The sequence below is a fragment of the Apus apus genome, chromosome 4 (genome assembly GCF_020740795.1).
Source record: "Apus apus isolate bApuApu2 chromosome 4, bApuApu2.pri.cur, whole genome shotgun sequence".
NCBI lineage: Eukaryota > Metazoa > Chordata > Aves > Apodiformes > Apodidae > Apus > Apus apus.
In genome coordinates, this window is record NC_067285.1 from 44745761 (window position 1) to 44761619 (window position 15859).

The 15859-nt window shown below is 40.0% G+C and overlaps 1 protein-coding gene across 9 annotated transcripts in view; it reads left to right on the forward strand.

Moving 5' to 3' along the window:
* ANK2 (ankyrin 2) overlaps positions 1-15859 on the forward strand; it is a 179733-nt gene that overhangs the window by 69470 nt on the left and 94404 nt on the right. For 6 of the 9 annotated variants that reach the window (XM_051617957.1, XM_051617958.1, XM_051617959.1 and 3 more), the window contains exons 6-10: positions 2622-2807; positions 3256-3279; positions 5208-5306; positions 6455-6553; positions 14576-14674. In XM_051617957.1, the coding sequence (XP_051473917.1) occupies positions 2622-2807; positions 3256-3279; positions 5208-5306; positions 6455-6553; positions 14576-14674 (507 nt within the window). The remainder of the gene's footprint in view (positions 1-2621; positions 2808-3255; positions 3280-5207; positions 5307-6454; positions 6554-14575; positions 14675-15859) is intronic. The other 3 variants (XM_051617963.1, XM_051617964.1, XM_051617965.1) reach the window with 1 other exon arrangement.

Genomic DNA, 15859 nt, shown 5'->3' on the forward strand with positions numbered 1-15859 from the left:
AATATTCATTATTGTTGGTCATTAGGATGATCTGGAAATCAAATTACTAAAAAGGATCACATCAATGAGCTCAGCAGGCAATGTGCAGTTTTCTCCTTGGCTCCTTTATTTCTGCTGCTGGACCCTGTGGGTATAAACATGTAGAAGGATGAACTTACTTGCTAGGTTCTGGATTTGATGGCTGTGCTAACTGCAGGGCAGATAGCCAAGTAAGAGGGACAAGATTCTATCTCAAAAGGACCTCAGTCATAAGAACTTCTTTCTACAAATAAGGGGATTTCTACAAATAAGAGGACAATGGGTAAAACCCCAAGGTCATGAGGACTGTACTCGTTCTGTTGCTTCCTCTTGCTCTCTGTTTGCTGAATGTTCTTTTTTTTTTCCAATCCAAGGGGAGGAGTGAACAGGCTCTGTGCTGCACAGCACGTTGCCTTCATGTTTGTTCTGTGGGTATGTATGTGCCTTGTGAAATAGTAATAGGAAATTCCTCTCTTGTCAGAGCTTTTGCTCATGTTTATTACTTTTCCCTAACCTGTAAAGAAACTTGCCCATTCTGGATTGCCTTCACAAATGGATGAATCTGAAGTGATGGTGCATTTATGCTTGCTCTCCTCTCCTTTAACCCGGGCTGCTAGTGTTAACAGCTGCTTTACTGTCCCTTCTTCCAATGGATACTGTACCACCCAGTGCCAGCTCCTAAAATAATCTGCCTGTGGCCAGAGAAGATGGGGATCACGTTACATGGCAGCTCTCTGAAATAGGACATCCCGTGTGATTGCCAGGCAACGTGGCAGAAACACACTCCTGTGAAGGAGCCGAGTGGAACTGGGGCTCTCCAGGAGCCTGGCTCAGCTACAGCCCTCAGTCACCTGCTTGCAGCCTTTCTCCCAGTAACTTTTATTGGCTGTGATGATCACGTTCACTGGAAATTCATTCATTAGTTTACAGAAACTGTGAGGCCAAGATGGTTATAATTAGTGTGACCTCTGCTTGAATGCAGACATCCAGGCATCACTGACTGGAACTCACAGTACAGCCTGATTTTTATTTTTTTAAAAGGCAAGGGGTGGGGAGGGGCGGAAATAAAATGCCTCTCACTCTGAACCTGAGTCCAAGTCTGTCTTCTGCTATCAGAAAGGTCAGTTCTCACTCTTGCAGCTTGGAAAGCAAAGGCTGTCTGTACCCCCTTATCATTTAAATAGGCAAGTTTGGGGTTCAGATGGTGCTGAGGTGATGGTTTCAGCAATTCAGGCATCCCTGAATGACAGCCTGAGGCACTGTTGGCTCTCACACATGGCCAGAGTTCATCTCATGACAGAAGGAAGAAATAGTATATTAAATAAGGTGGGATGGCAGTCTGAACTGAGGATGCCACTGAAATCCATGGAGAAGGACCTTCTGTTCAGCATCAAAGATTGGCTGTTCTCATGTGGGGAGATGGGGAAAGAAAATGCTTTATCCAAGCTCTGATCAGTCATGCTTTCCAGAAGTAATAGGAGAGGAAATGCAGAAAGACTTGTGTCCTTTTAGGGAAGGATGGAAGATAAAGTGATGCAAATCAAACGGATGGTCTTGTCTTTGAAGCTTTGAAGCTTGTACTGCTTTTGAATATATTTTGTTTCCTCTAACACTTGTATACATATATATATAAAAAATGAGAGTAAGGATGAGCTCAGTTTCACAGGGCCTCTAATCCAGGATTTGTTCTCATGTTCCTAGAGGTGAAAGGCAAATGCATTAAGCCATTGCAACACCTAATATAGCCCCAATCTCAGAATTATCTTTACGGTTCAGCTGTTTCATCAGCTGTTCACCCTTTTTTAATTCACTGTACAGAATTTAATCTATTACAGAAAGAAACCATAGTAGTATTGCTGTTCCAATACACCTACCCACAGTTCTACAGAAAAGGGAGTGAATGTTATTAGATTACTAAAGGGAAGAATTGCTTTGGCAATTCTTCAGATGTTTCTTTCAGCATATGTTAGCTCTTGTTCCTTCCTAACTTGTCCTTCGTTATTATGCCACCTTTCCATATCCCTATTCCAAATCAATCCAGTCTTGTTCCTATGCCTTTTACAAGGTATCTAAATCAGTTTTCTCACTTTCTGGCTATCTTCAACTCTTTAGTTCTTCCTTCCAACCAAGACATAGAAGAGGTTGCTTTATTCCCTTCCCTCTTCTTTCATTGTTCTTCACCATGCCTCCAGTCACAGATGCAGTTAGAGAGCTGCTCTGTTCCTCATGGTTCAGCTGCCCTCTGATCTAGTGTGTGGCTACAGCACATATGTGCTTGGGCACCATGCAAGACTGGAGCTAGATTCAATTTTACAGTCAGAATAAAGGAAATGGGAGCAGGCATTACTTGTGATCCTTTACTTGTATTTGACTTCAAAAAAGAAGACTACTTGGAAGTGGAAACAGTGAGCTTCTTACATGTTTGAAACAACATCTGGGTTAAAAGGTTGTGCCTGTGATGTCATTTTACTGGAGATGGGGCAGAGGTAGAAAGCAGCTGGTGATGTGCTCATCAAATGTCTGTGTGTGAGCCCTGCTGTGCGAATGGCCCAACCTGCACGTGCTTCAGCTCACTGAGCACACCCCTCTTCTTCTCCCACCAGGACGGCTTCACGCCTCTAGCTGTTGCCCTGCAGCAAGGACACAACCAGGCGGTGGCCATCCTCCTGGAAAATGACACCAAGGGGAAAGTGAGACTGCCAGCCCTGCACATTGCTGCCAGGAAGGATGACACCAAGTCGGCGGCGCTGCTGCTGCAGAACGACCACAACGCCGACGTGCAGTCCAAGGTAACGCCGCGCGGCCCCGGCCCGGGGGCAACAAACTTGACTTCCCTCGTCTTAAAGGTGGAAGGGAATGTCTTCTGTGGGGAAAGGCAAGTTGCTCGACCAGTATCACCAGTAACACATCTACTTTTGCAGTGTTTAGCTACGCAGTAATTACAAGCTGCCTAATTTTTCTGCTTTTTAGTTACCTCCCATTTCTCTGGTAACCAGCTCTCGCTCATGACCTGCAAACCAGAAGAGGCTACAGTGGAAGCAGAATCACTGCTTCTCTGTTAAATAGGGATACTGGTTTCTTGCCCGTGGGAATATAGGTTGTATTTAAAGTTAATGCATGCTTGAATGGCTTTTCCCATAATTAACAGCATAACTCATTTCAAAAAGCAACATAGTTCTTCGTTTTGCGGCCAGTCTTTAATTCTGTTCCTCTTTTTCCCAAACCATGCTGCATCAGATGATGGTGAATAGGACGACTGAGGTACCGAGATAAAACATTTTTAATTACTCTTTCTGTTACTTATAATTACTTTCTCTGCTCTGTGACAATATTTATTACTTAGCACTACAAGTGAAGATATGACTCTTTTTTTATACACAGAAATTTGTCACTTCTCAAATCTATTTTTATTCATCTTTTGTCTTAGAATTTATTCTTATTTGTGTCACCATTGTAGTAAACTTTTGAGAAATCACATCAGTTCAAAGAAGTCTGAAGCAAGTAATGGAGCTAAGAGGATAAAGATGCTTTTCTAGCTCAATTTCATTAATTATGAAAATGCACTCACTTGGGATAACTAAATTAAGGCATCTGGCTCAGCCAGAATAATGGTAAAATTAATTTTCCTTCTTTTACAATAATAAATATAATCAAAACCTCCAAGGTAAAAACTTATTCAGAGCATCTGCTTCTTTTTACCATTGTTCTTGTTACAATCTTTTCAGTCAAGTTTTGAAAAGTCCTTAAAGGAAAGCACATAATCAGAATTTACCTGCAGCAGATAATACTATATTTCTCATACAGATTCTGGCAATGTCAACTCTCCAAACACTTTCACCAAAAAGTCATGGGTCTGATTGGCTAGAACTGTGATTTTCCTCCCTGGCATCTGCCCATGGGCATGTTCTCCAGCATGGTCAATGTGAAGGAGGTTCCCTGTCCTTCAGTGGCCATCATGTTCCTTCTCAGTACCTTCCATTTGTCACCAGACAAACATGAGTCTGTGAGAAGGCAGTTGTTAATGAAATCCACACTCCATCTGTAGCTTCATGCAGTATCATACTTGTGGGCCCAATACCCTCAATACACATTTCCCTGGTAATTTATCTCAGCAAGAAGACAATGAATTTAAGGAGTGTTTGACTGTACTTTGACCAGGATCACCCATGAGCTGACAAGGAAGGAAAGGGAATTAGGGTAAAACAGTGGGCTGAATGCCTGATCTTTTGGGAATAAAGTTGATTTAATGAATAATTTGAAATGATGATCGGTGTACACTGAAAGAAATTAAACCTAGTTGAAAACACAGTACAGTCCAGAAGCCAAAAGCATTTCTCTCTTTCTATAACTAACAGTGGAATCTCATCAAATCAGTATAAAGCTCTTCAGGGAAACCTCAAAATCAAGGTCCTTTCTACTTGAATTACTTATGAGACTAAAAGCTTGCTCTGTGTCCTAGTTTCTGAAAAATTAGTCTTTTTTATGCCTTGCCAGGCAGTTCTCTATCTCATAGCTGAAGCAGGTTTCACCTTCTAGGACTGAAGAGGCAATAAGTAAATTGTTTTTTTCTGATGTATAGATGGCAAAGTTTCTCTAGATTCCTTGAGATCCAAATTGTATACCAATAGAAATAACGATGATTCGTATGTTACTAAGTAGTTTCTCACATGCACCAAATTCTTGGGTTACATATTGAATAATCTCTGTTTTATTTTGTTCTTGTGTTGTTTGGGTTTTGTTTGTTTGTTTTGTTTTTAAAAGGAAATATGTTGTCAATATTTCTAATTCTAGGAGCAGTAAATTAAGAGTCCATCAACTTTTCTGGTCATTTATCCAAAACCAGTAAATAGATGCAGCCTGAAAGACCCATGTTGCTTCCAAATTATAAGAGAACTTCCTTTATTTTCTTTACGAATGGCTAATATTATTAATATTTTCTATCATGAAAGCTACTGTTCTTATTGGCCACTGATTCAGAAGGCTTGAATTGGAGAATGCAAGAACAAAGCACTTGTGGTAACTTATATGAAAACCTCCCTCTGCCTGAAAGGCTGAGCTGTATCATTAGGTGAACGGGACAAAATCAACATGATGCATTTGTTTGCCAGCAGCTTTCAAATTCAGGCTGTAGGTGAATTGGTTATCATGCATGACATGATTGCTGTAACATGGGCTGCTTCCCTTTGCAGAGTGGCTTTACACCATTGCACATAGCTGCACACTATGGAAATGTCAACGTGGCAACACTTCTGCTAAACCGAGGAGCTGCGGTCGATTTCACAGCAAGGGTACAGAGAAATTTCTTTCCCTTCCTAGTTTTAGTGGCCTACAAGAGTGGGAGTGTTTCTTTGTGTGGTTCTTAATCAAGAGTGAGGAGGAAATGAATGTTGAAATTCTGTTGTGTTCAAAGATGTCTTTTTTTTGAGTTAATTCCTAAAGGTTGCCTCCATGCAATGCACCAGAGCTCTTGGGAGTTGAGTTGCAGCCAGTATTCCCAGCTGAAGGGAACAGGCTCCTTTGACTAGCTCCAGAAAGCTGATATTCTCATATTGTGTCAACTCACTTCAGCTTTTCTGTCACTTAGACATACGCCAGAAATAGATGTAGGATTTATTGGCTTTTTTCAGTATTTACTACTTTAATTTGATATTCTCACATATAAATGTATTTTGAAAAAGTAAACTAAGGTATATTGCCATTATATAAAGACAGCAGTAAAAGTTGATATTAATCATGACTACTCATTTATGGTAAACAACTGCAGAGCTATGTAAGAGTCTCTTTGCTGTTGTACATAACCTAGTTTGAAGCACGGCATCTGGCGCTGTGAAACCTCTGGTCATCTGTACTCCATGTAGCTACTGGAGCACAAGTTTTCTCTTTAATTTTGCCAGACAGACTTTGAATTACTTTAGGGTTCTGCCCTGCAGACTGTCTTCCTCCTGTTGCCCATCTGGAATAGCTGCCTCTATCACCTTTTTCCTCACCCAAAGTGTGAGGACCACAGGACTTGCTCCTTGATGCTACTGGCACGACACTGAGAAGGTTCCTTTGCGCAGGGGTCACGCATTTGTGTACTCTGTGTATGTTGCAGTGGTTTAAATGCATCAGTCTTTTGTGACTGTTGACTCATTGGGACTCTGATCTCTGTCTGTTTCTTTGTCTGACTCTGGGATTGTGATGTTTGCTGCTTTGGCAGATGCGCTGCTTCATTTATTAAAAAAAAAACCTTGAAAACTGAATAAAGATTCTTGTTTCAAAAGAAATTACTAACTCTAGCTTATATGGTGTGTGCCTAGCTCCGATGCTCAAGTACATTTTTTGTTTATTCTCTACAATGTGATGGCCTCATTTTTTTGTGATCCAAGCACAATTTCACCCCCATTATTCGCCTTCAAATCCATCCTGCTCATTGTTTGTTCTTTTCATGGTGTAGAATGGAATCACCCCACTGCATGTGGCTTCCAAAAGGGGAAACACAAACATGGTGAAGCTCTTGTTGGATCGTGGAGGGCAGATCGATGCCAAAACCAGGGTGAGTCTTTCTATTCCCTGAATATGATGTTGTCCCTTCTTGGGAATGGATTGGGATTTTTTGCTTGCTTGATTTTGCTTTTTTTTGTTTGGTTGATTGGTTTGTTTTATTTTGGTTTTGTTATGCCAGGCACTGGGAACACCAAGATTCATAGCTAGGAATTCAGCTTCTGTAACTGTGTCTTGTTGTCTGTTCTTTAAGTGAGATGTTAGATGCAGATGTTATAAATGACTCAAAAAAAAAAATTTTTAAAATTCAGCTGAATGTAGCTCCAAAAATAATAAACATTGCCTCCTCACAAGTGTACTCTTTTTGCAACTTGGACAAAGTTTAAATTATTACTCCAAAAGTAATTTATACATAAGTAATTTTGTACCTCTAAGAAAAAAAAAAAAAAAAAAAAAGTCAGACTCCCACCTTTCGTTTCCAGATAGTTATTTGGTTTATGTATGATGTTTTCTATGGTACCAGACTAAAGAATGGCAGGTATTGGTGAAAGCAGGAGACAGAAAGACTATTTTCTTTAGTCTCCTGTATAGTCGACCCACTTCACGCAAGAAAAAGCTGAGGAAATTGAGATTTTTTGAGGCAATAAGGCTGTAAGTTGGTCCCACTTCACATGACACAAGAAACGTGTGCTGCACTGCAGTGAGAAGTGGAGGAGCTGGACTCAGCCAGGCCTTTCAGTTCCCTGACTCCTAAATGTCAGTGCCAGCCACAGAATGCCTTGTGGAGACTAACCTAGTGGGCTGGCAGTCACTTGTTAGTGCAGAGTCAGCACTGGGAACAAGGGACCTCCTCTGTGCCAGCAGCTGCTCACCTCGTCCCCAGACTAACCACAGAGAATTAGGTGACTCTCTCTGCCTTCCTCCTCCCAGCTGACCTGTTGAAATGCCACACCAATACTGTGCTCTTTATTTATGGGTGACTTTGCAGTCTTTCAAAGAATCATAGAACACCAGTTTGGAAGGGAACTCAAGGATCATCTGGTTATTTCAGGGCAGAAGAAAAACCCATCAATTTATATTGGCAGGGTTTTATGCAAAACTGAACTGCACAGGACTAGTTCTTGAAAGCTGCTGGATTTTTAAGCACTGATCTGCAAAATTATACCTCCCAGTATTAGAGGGTGTTTTAGAACTCAGAGTTTAAAGCTGGACATTGAGTTTTCATTGAATATGGTAGGAAGGCAGAGGATATTGCAGTCAGCTACCCTTGTGGTTGATCTGCAGTTACCTTGATATTAATTAAATCAACCACTTGTGGCTTCATAAGCTAGGAAGACAATTGTGATTACTGTGTAATTCTGTATGTGATTATGATTTTGATTTCTGATTATTTATGAAATTATGTCTCTCTTTCTCTTTTCCTTGATGACTTAAAAAAAATAAAATCTACTGATGAGAGAAAATGCTGCCTTTCCTGAAGGTGTGCAATAGATCATCCCTGGTCAAATTTTCCACAAAATTTCATGGTAAAGAGGCATGAAATGGTAATAATACACTACAGTCAGGATATTTCACATACTCATAAGCATAGCAGTCCTACAGAAATGGTCCATTTGGCCTGTGGAATGACAGTATTGAATTCACCTATTTCCTGTTCAGTATTTAGACTTGTTTTAGACAAGTTGGCACAGCTGATTGCCAACAATGTCTTGGATTTTAAGAGGCTGAGGTGTATTCCCTTCCCTGCTCAGCCACAAAGATCGATGTGCAGTTGTGAATGAAGCTGAAAGAACAGGACTTTGCCCAACATAGGTAGAAGGGACTAATTTTAGAGTCTTCTCATTGGCTTGGCTTCCTGCCCTTGGTCAGCTGTTACATTAGCTCAAAAACTGCCAGCTCAAAGGTACAAGTGAAAACCCACAAAGGTATCCTAAAGCATGTGCATCCCAGTTTTCCCAGGCTCAGCAGCTTCCTCTTGCTCTCACCTCCTGCCTTCCCCCTGCTCAAAGGCACACAGTGGTGGTCGACTGCCTGTTCTCCACAGTGGGGAAGATTCCAGAGCTTTGGTTTTGCTGTCAGTGTCTCTGTGGTGTGACCTTGTCCGTGTGCCAGCTCTTTATATGGTCTTGGTGTCTTTCTCTTCTCCCTTCGCTTGGTCCGCATGCCTTGTGTGCTTTGCTATGGCCGTGAGCACGTAGGGCATGGAAGAGGTAGGTTGTGTGTTGCATGCCATGCACATGTGTGTTTTGTACTTTGAAGGACAGCCTTCTGCCTCCTCCACTTCAGTACTAACATGCTTGCCTTTCCATACTCGCCTTTTCGTTTCTCCTGAGGAACACCTGCATTCTTCCCACAAGGGAGGGTCACTAAAAAAGCCAGTGGAATTACATGCACTAGGATATTTCATTGCCAGACAACTTGGGCTTTTATTCTTGGTCTCCATATCACATCAAAATAAGCTCTTTGGTTAAAAAAAGTACTCGTTGCTTTCATTCAGTTTATTTTTAACTTGCTTTATTACATGAAAGCTGATGATGTATAAATTAAGATGCAAATACTTACTTTAACAGATTTTAGATGAGCCTCAGTACTTTAATTTTGCAGAGTTAATCTGTGAAATCTTTTTAAGTTTGAAAATGTTCCATTGGAATGATCCATTAGGAGCTCCTTTATTGTCTGAATAAAATAAATTAAAAGGTACATTCTTCAAAGGGACTCAGTTATGCTTGTGTCCTGCTGTTCCATGAGGTAATGTTGCATGCCAGAGGAAAGCCCTGCTTACTGCAGGGATTATGTATTTTTATTTTTTATACATTCCACAATGAATTTGCTGAATTTTTATGGCATTTCTCACTACAGTATAAAGATGCAGAATTGCTAGTAAATCTGCTTGTTACCCTTATGGATTTTAAAATGATATTTTACTTTTGTTTTTCTCAACTCACTCCTGAGTAAGTTTTTAAAATGTGGACTTTTATTTCACTTTTGTATTATATCTGAAGAAAAAAATGTAAACTCCATTCTCAGTGAAATTAAAGGATACTTCTATTAATACTATCTGTTATATCTACATTTGTGCTACCTCTATTTACATACAAGCCTTATCTGCAGTTTTGCTTGCTAAGTAATTAACAGGAAAAATTTCTTCTGCTAAAACATTTCATATTTAAAATTTAAGTCAAAGCTGTATTCTATATGAGTTTATGTGAATAAGAACTTCAGTGGCATGAGTTTGTTTAAAATGTTAATATTTAGGTTAACTTCTGAACTGTACAACTTAGAGGAGTAGACCAGAGGTGGGTTTCAGAAGCAGTTCTGCAGATTGGGGCTAGGAATTGGCATGCAGAAAATTGTCCTCTAAAAGATGGTGGAAAGTTCCATTTATGATTAAATGGATGTCATGTGGTCAATTATCAATTCTCATTTTGAGGGAAGGCAAGAATTTACAGCCTTCCTGAAACATAGTGAGGGTTATTGTTACAGGGAGAATTATTTTAAGCATGTAAAAGTCCAGCAATTTCAGCATGGCCAAAAATATATATATACTTCTATTAAAAAAAAAATATTCTGATATAATGGAATAGTGACAGTCAGGATATATGTGATATTGAAATGTTACTGACTATTAAAGGGTTTCAGGAGTACTCTTTATTAATGCAGTTTTGGTAACATCTCTATTTTTATCATCACTCTATATGAATTGGATAGGAAAAAAAGAACAAGAATGTGAGGCTTTTTAAGGTTTTTTGTGCTTTTTTGCTCTTAAAATACTCTGTCACCTTACTGGTATTTCCATTTTTGTGGCACTATGCCAACTTAGGTGGGCAGGAACATGTTCACCTGGCTCAGACGCTGACATTGTCACACATTTTCTGTTCTATCTGTTGAATCTTGCCAACATTGAAATGGAATTTTTCTTGCTCTGGGACTTTTTCTTAGAGTCTGCTTGTAGGCTTTTGTCCAGAATATTTAGAGTTGAAAAAAAAAATCCCTGGAATGAAACAGAGCATCTAGTCTTGGAACCGAAAGCTTATTGTGTGGGACAGTAAACATGTTGTGTGCCTGAAGCGTGGCATCTGGAGAGGGGAGTAGAGGTGATAATGGTGTGGAGGAAGTCTGGCATGGCAGTTGGGTTGGAGAAGGGCCACAGAAAAGAGAGGAGGCTCAGCTGGAGCTCAAAGAAGTGGAAGGTTGGTCACAGACACGTACGATACCGATGGGAAAAGGAAGACATGAGAGGTGGAACTAGTTTACTTTTTTGGTTTTGCTTGGGGTTGGGTTTTTTGGCATGAATGTGCTTCAGACATCCCTTAATGCTCATTCTGGGTGACCTATTCAGATATGTTTGTAGTAGTATCTCTTTTTCTATATATGCATCCTGACAAAGTAGGCATGGCTTGCTGCTATTGCCACATGGTAGTGGGTTTCCCACCACAAAGCTGTCATGGCAGGATCCTAACCCTGTCCTGGCACCACGTGTCGTTTACAGTGGTTTTTTCCTGCAGTAATGCTGCTGTGACATGCTCTCCTAGTCTTCAGACATGCACAGAGCACTAATAATTCGTTGGTAGTTTCTGCCATTCCTAAAGCTATGTCAGATTGTGAATATCTAATCACAATGCAGATATTTGCTATTAAAATTTGAGTGGGTTCATATAAAGTTTACAAGGGAGAAGGAAGGGCTGATTTACAGATTATCCAAGTCACTATATGTAGTGACTATGATTTAGAATTACTAACAGTAAAATCTTATTACTCAAGCAAATGCATGATATTTTTTTTATTTGTATTTTTTAAAAAAATTTACTTTGAATGGCAGACCTGGAGGAATATTTTAGAGCATGTTTAATTATGCCAAGACTGAGAGCTCAGAGCAAGAGGGAGAGACGAGATGAGGTTTAGTAGTAATAAAAAACGAGCAAATGAAAAGGCTTTTATTTGTCTAGAAAATGTATACAATTTTGCATGTCCAACATACAGTATACTAACATTTTTGTTTCCCCTTATAAAAATGAGAATATGCCACTGCAGTTTAGAAAAATTATTTGATAATTTGGCCTTTGATATTCATGTGCTGTCAGTCTTCACTCAAACGAGCACTGAATGTGTGCAGCCATCCTTCTGTTCAGATACTGCCCATATTGTTTCCATGAAGAATCTCTTGTAAGCACAGCTGCTTTTTATCTCAGTCTCTCTGGTCGGCTCAAGTTAAGCATTTTAATCACTGTGAGATAACCCAATAATTTAGCTGCCTGAGCCTTGCAGTTAGGAGTCATGCCCAGAATTCAAAATTAATTTTGCAGGTTAAAAATTAACCAGGGATAGATTTTCAAGAAGAAAAAGACAGAATTTTATCTCTTATTTTGAGAGCCATCTAAGAGGAAACTAAGAGTGATGGAATTCCATGGCTTCCATGCATGCCTAGAGCGTTGTAGTGTCATTTCTAACAGTGAATCAGCTGTTGGTGACATTGCAAAGTGTGAGCCATGGGACTGCCACACATGGGAACAACAGAGCACCAGGTGCAGGATGTCACTTGGAAGATTCAAACATTTAACTCTCCATTACTCTATTTGGGATGAGGAGATAAATACTGGACTTCCTAAGATATAAAACTGCTGAATTTCTTATATCCCAGCATAGTGGCCTTTGTGTTTATGGGAGATCCATTATTATGTGCCTCAAGGTCTCTGTCTCTTCAACCCAGTATTGTATGTCCTGTCAAATGATGTGTGTGATATTTCAGTCAGTGTGTGCTCTTCAGTTTACATGGTGTGTCAATTAGCAAAGGAATGATTTAAAAAGTACAAAGGCAAACTCCTGCAATAGATTTTTGAAAATTAAGGTGCATTGAAAACAGATAATGCTGCAAAAGAGGGCTAATCTGGTACAGCAGATGTTGGTTAATGTCAGTTAGTCCTCATTCTATTATGTACTAATTCTTCTACTACAACAGCTCTCTCGTTGCAGTTTTCCTCATCTTTGAAGAAAACATATCATCAAAAAGAGAAACTAAAGCATTAAATATTCAAGAATTTAAAAATATACATGCTGTTTTCCCCAGGGCAGAAAAAGGGAAAAGAGGAGGGTTATATGGGAAGGCTGCAAAGCATATTGCATCATTTACCCACTGGAAAGTGCACAGATAGAACATGATGCACTGTAAAAGCTGTGACAGGATAGGATAGAATAGGATAGGTAGCAAATTTTTATCTCTACTTTTAGAGGGAATTACAGGTAAGAACAGAGGAGAAACCATCCTTTTTAATGATTTCGTTCTTAGATTTGTTTTAGTCAGACTTTCTTGTGCAGTTGATGTGTTTCTTTAGCTTGTATTTTTCTTCTTTTTATTCAAATATCAGCTAAACACCTTTCCTCGAGACAAGTTTAGGGTATATTCTCATCTTAGTAATGCTAGTGGTATTTATGTGTATGAATCCCTCTGGCAGAAGGGTGAAAATATACCTCAGTTGTGCATATAAAGACTTGATTTGGAGAACTCTCAAGTTTCAGCATAGAAAAAACAACTAGATAAGCTAGTCACACTCAGTTCCTTCTCATTTACCCAGTCTGCCAGGTGCTGAACAGCCTTGAATCCTGTTTGCAGGTTTCATCTTGCATCTTTAAATTGCATTGCAAAGCTCCCATGGCTTTTAGTGATGCCTCTGCAAGTGTCAAGGCACCCCTAACCCCCTGACATGTTTCCGAAAGATCTCTGGAAACAGCAGATAATTAAGGGAGAAAAATGCCTCCCTGCAGACTTCATTTCCTCTCTAAAGTGGAGCTGTGTGGCACTGCTAACTCAGGAAGGTACCCAGTACCAGCAGTAAAAGTACAGAGATGTAGACTTCCTCCAAACTCCAGCAAGGCAAACAGTATCTGTGGATGAAGCAGGGTCACTAACTCATACTTAAGGCCATGGTTTTGTGGTTTTGCTACTTTTTTTAACCTCTAAGTAATAAATCTATCTCAGACCAGTATAGTAATCTTTTAATCATGCTGTTACTGGATTCTTCAGAAAGCACCCCAGAATAATAGCATCTACCTCAGCTAAGATGGGCAGTGTGACCCAGGGGGAGGAGGCTTTTCTTGTGATTCAAAACTATTGACATTTCACCTTTATAAACCTCTCTTTGTTGAATGAGTGTTGGTGACTTCTCTGAGTGCATGTTTGGACAATATCAAGATCTAATGAGATGAACACTCGGATTCTTTATCTGACACATTTTCTTTTTTCTGCATTCAGCACTAATATTCTTCTGCAACCATTTTCCTATTTCCTGTTTTGTTTGTTGTTTTTTTTCTGGTTGAAGCCCAAACTGTAGCATTCTCCTATCTAAATGTTTCATTTGACACGTCAAATATCTAAATATTTCATTGACACGTCCTTTGGTACCACTGCTGTGATCATTACTGAGTTGCCTAAGGAAGTCTTTTGGGAAAGGGTGGTGTTCTGCAACAGGAAAAGTGTTGTGGAGTTGGTGGTCTCTCAGCAAATTTAGCAAATAATTCTTACCTCTTTGTTCATCACTCAAGCTGAGAAATGACAGGTTTTGTTTTGTTTGTCTCTTTTTTTTTGTCTGTTTTAAAATCTTATATCTCCTGCTCCTTGTAAAAAAAAACCACAAAACCAACAATTTCTAGAATAAGTTTTCTGGTATGAATATGTCTTGTTTCATCCCCGCATCAAAAGCAATCCAAAGGACAAGGGCTGGTTAATGGAGCATCCTTGGCCCAGCACACATTCATTCTCCAGGGCCAGGCAATATGATCTCCAACCCATGCAGAGGAGAAGGAGAGGAGGAGACAAAGCCTGCTCACATTTTGATAAGAGATTTCAACACACACTGGGCTTCCTCTCTGAAATGGTAACCTTAGTGTGTCCTTTACTGGTGCCAGGAAGACTAGGGGTGAAACTTCATGTTGGGAAGCCGGTTTCAGTTAGGAGTCAAAAAAACAAAAAAGGAGCTGTTTTACATGCTTGTGAGGCTGCATTCCTGGAAAAGTATTCCTCAGAGTGCCAGGGCGGACAGTTGGGGAAGTGCTCATTTGTTTTCCCTTCTTTTACTTTAAGGATGGACTCACCCCACTCCACTGTGCTGCAAGAAGTGGCCATGACCAAGTTGTGGAGCTGCTTCTGGAACGAGGTGCCCCACTGCTTGCACGGACCAAGGTATGTATCTTACTAGAATATGTTAACAGCTCTGTGCAACTGTCCACGGAATTTTCAATGTCACTGAAAGGACAAGGAAGAAGACGGGAACATTTCTGTTCTCCCAAAGGAAGTGTAGTAATGGGCAGAATGATCCAAAATAAGGTTTTCTAACATAATTAGGGATTATTCTTTCCAAATATATGAAACAGGATACACTTCTTTGCCCCTCTCTGTGTCAGACCAAACACGTGATACACAGTGCTGCTGCAAGCACTTCACTTCTGTCACTTCCTGAGATCACAGGACACAGAGATGGGAAAGCTGGGTCAGTCACTCCTGAGAGATGATTCCTGGCATATATTTTCCAATCTGTCATGTAAGCTAACTAGGGCCTGTGACTTGCAGTGTCTCCTAATTTTCTTCATTGGATTTACAGATCTGGAAAATGATTTCAGTGTGTTGTTACTGATTTCTGAAAAGCACATATCTATGCTTAATGCATTTCCTACAAATGCTGTCCCTTTGGTCTAATACCTGTTCATGCAAGAGGGATCCACAGCAAAGTGGGAATTGTAGGGAGAAGATTCCTTATAGCTTCACTGATTCCTTTGTTGGGAGAAGGTGGTGCAGTGAACCTCACGTCAACACTCTCACTTCACCAAGGGGTAGAGAGAGGCTCAGAGCAGACTCTGATGCCTACATTGTGCACACTTCACGCAGGATTCCCAGATGTTGCCATTAAAAGACAGATGCTGACAGTCAGGACAAAATATCAGCATTGCTGTGGCCGCATCTGGACGTCCCCATTGTACTGAGGATTGAGCAGAGCAGAACTCCCCAGTGAATAATTCCTTCCTTCCAGGTGACAAATAAACAGTCAGTTTGACCACACCAGGTCAGTTACCTGTTCAAGTCTATGTGTTATAGTCTTATCCTTAAAGAGGCAGTGCTTTTAAATTGCTTTATTTCATGTAAAATGAAATTAGATTTAAAAGCAGCTACTGAACTTCTGAAAGCAACCACTGAAAAAGGTGGTTCTAAACCGGATACAAATATGTGTGTGTGTATATATATATTTCCTTTCTGAAAACAACTTTTTATACATATTAATAGCTATAGTTTTCTTTCCTCTTCATTGTCTACATTCCACAGACTTCAATATTTACAAAAAATCAGTTAAAACCAGTCAGGGCTATAAAGCTC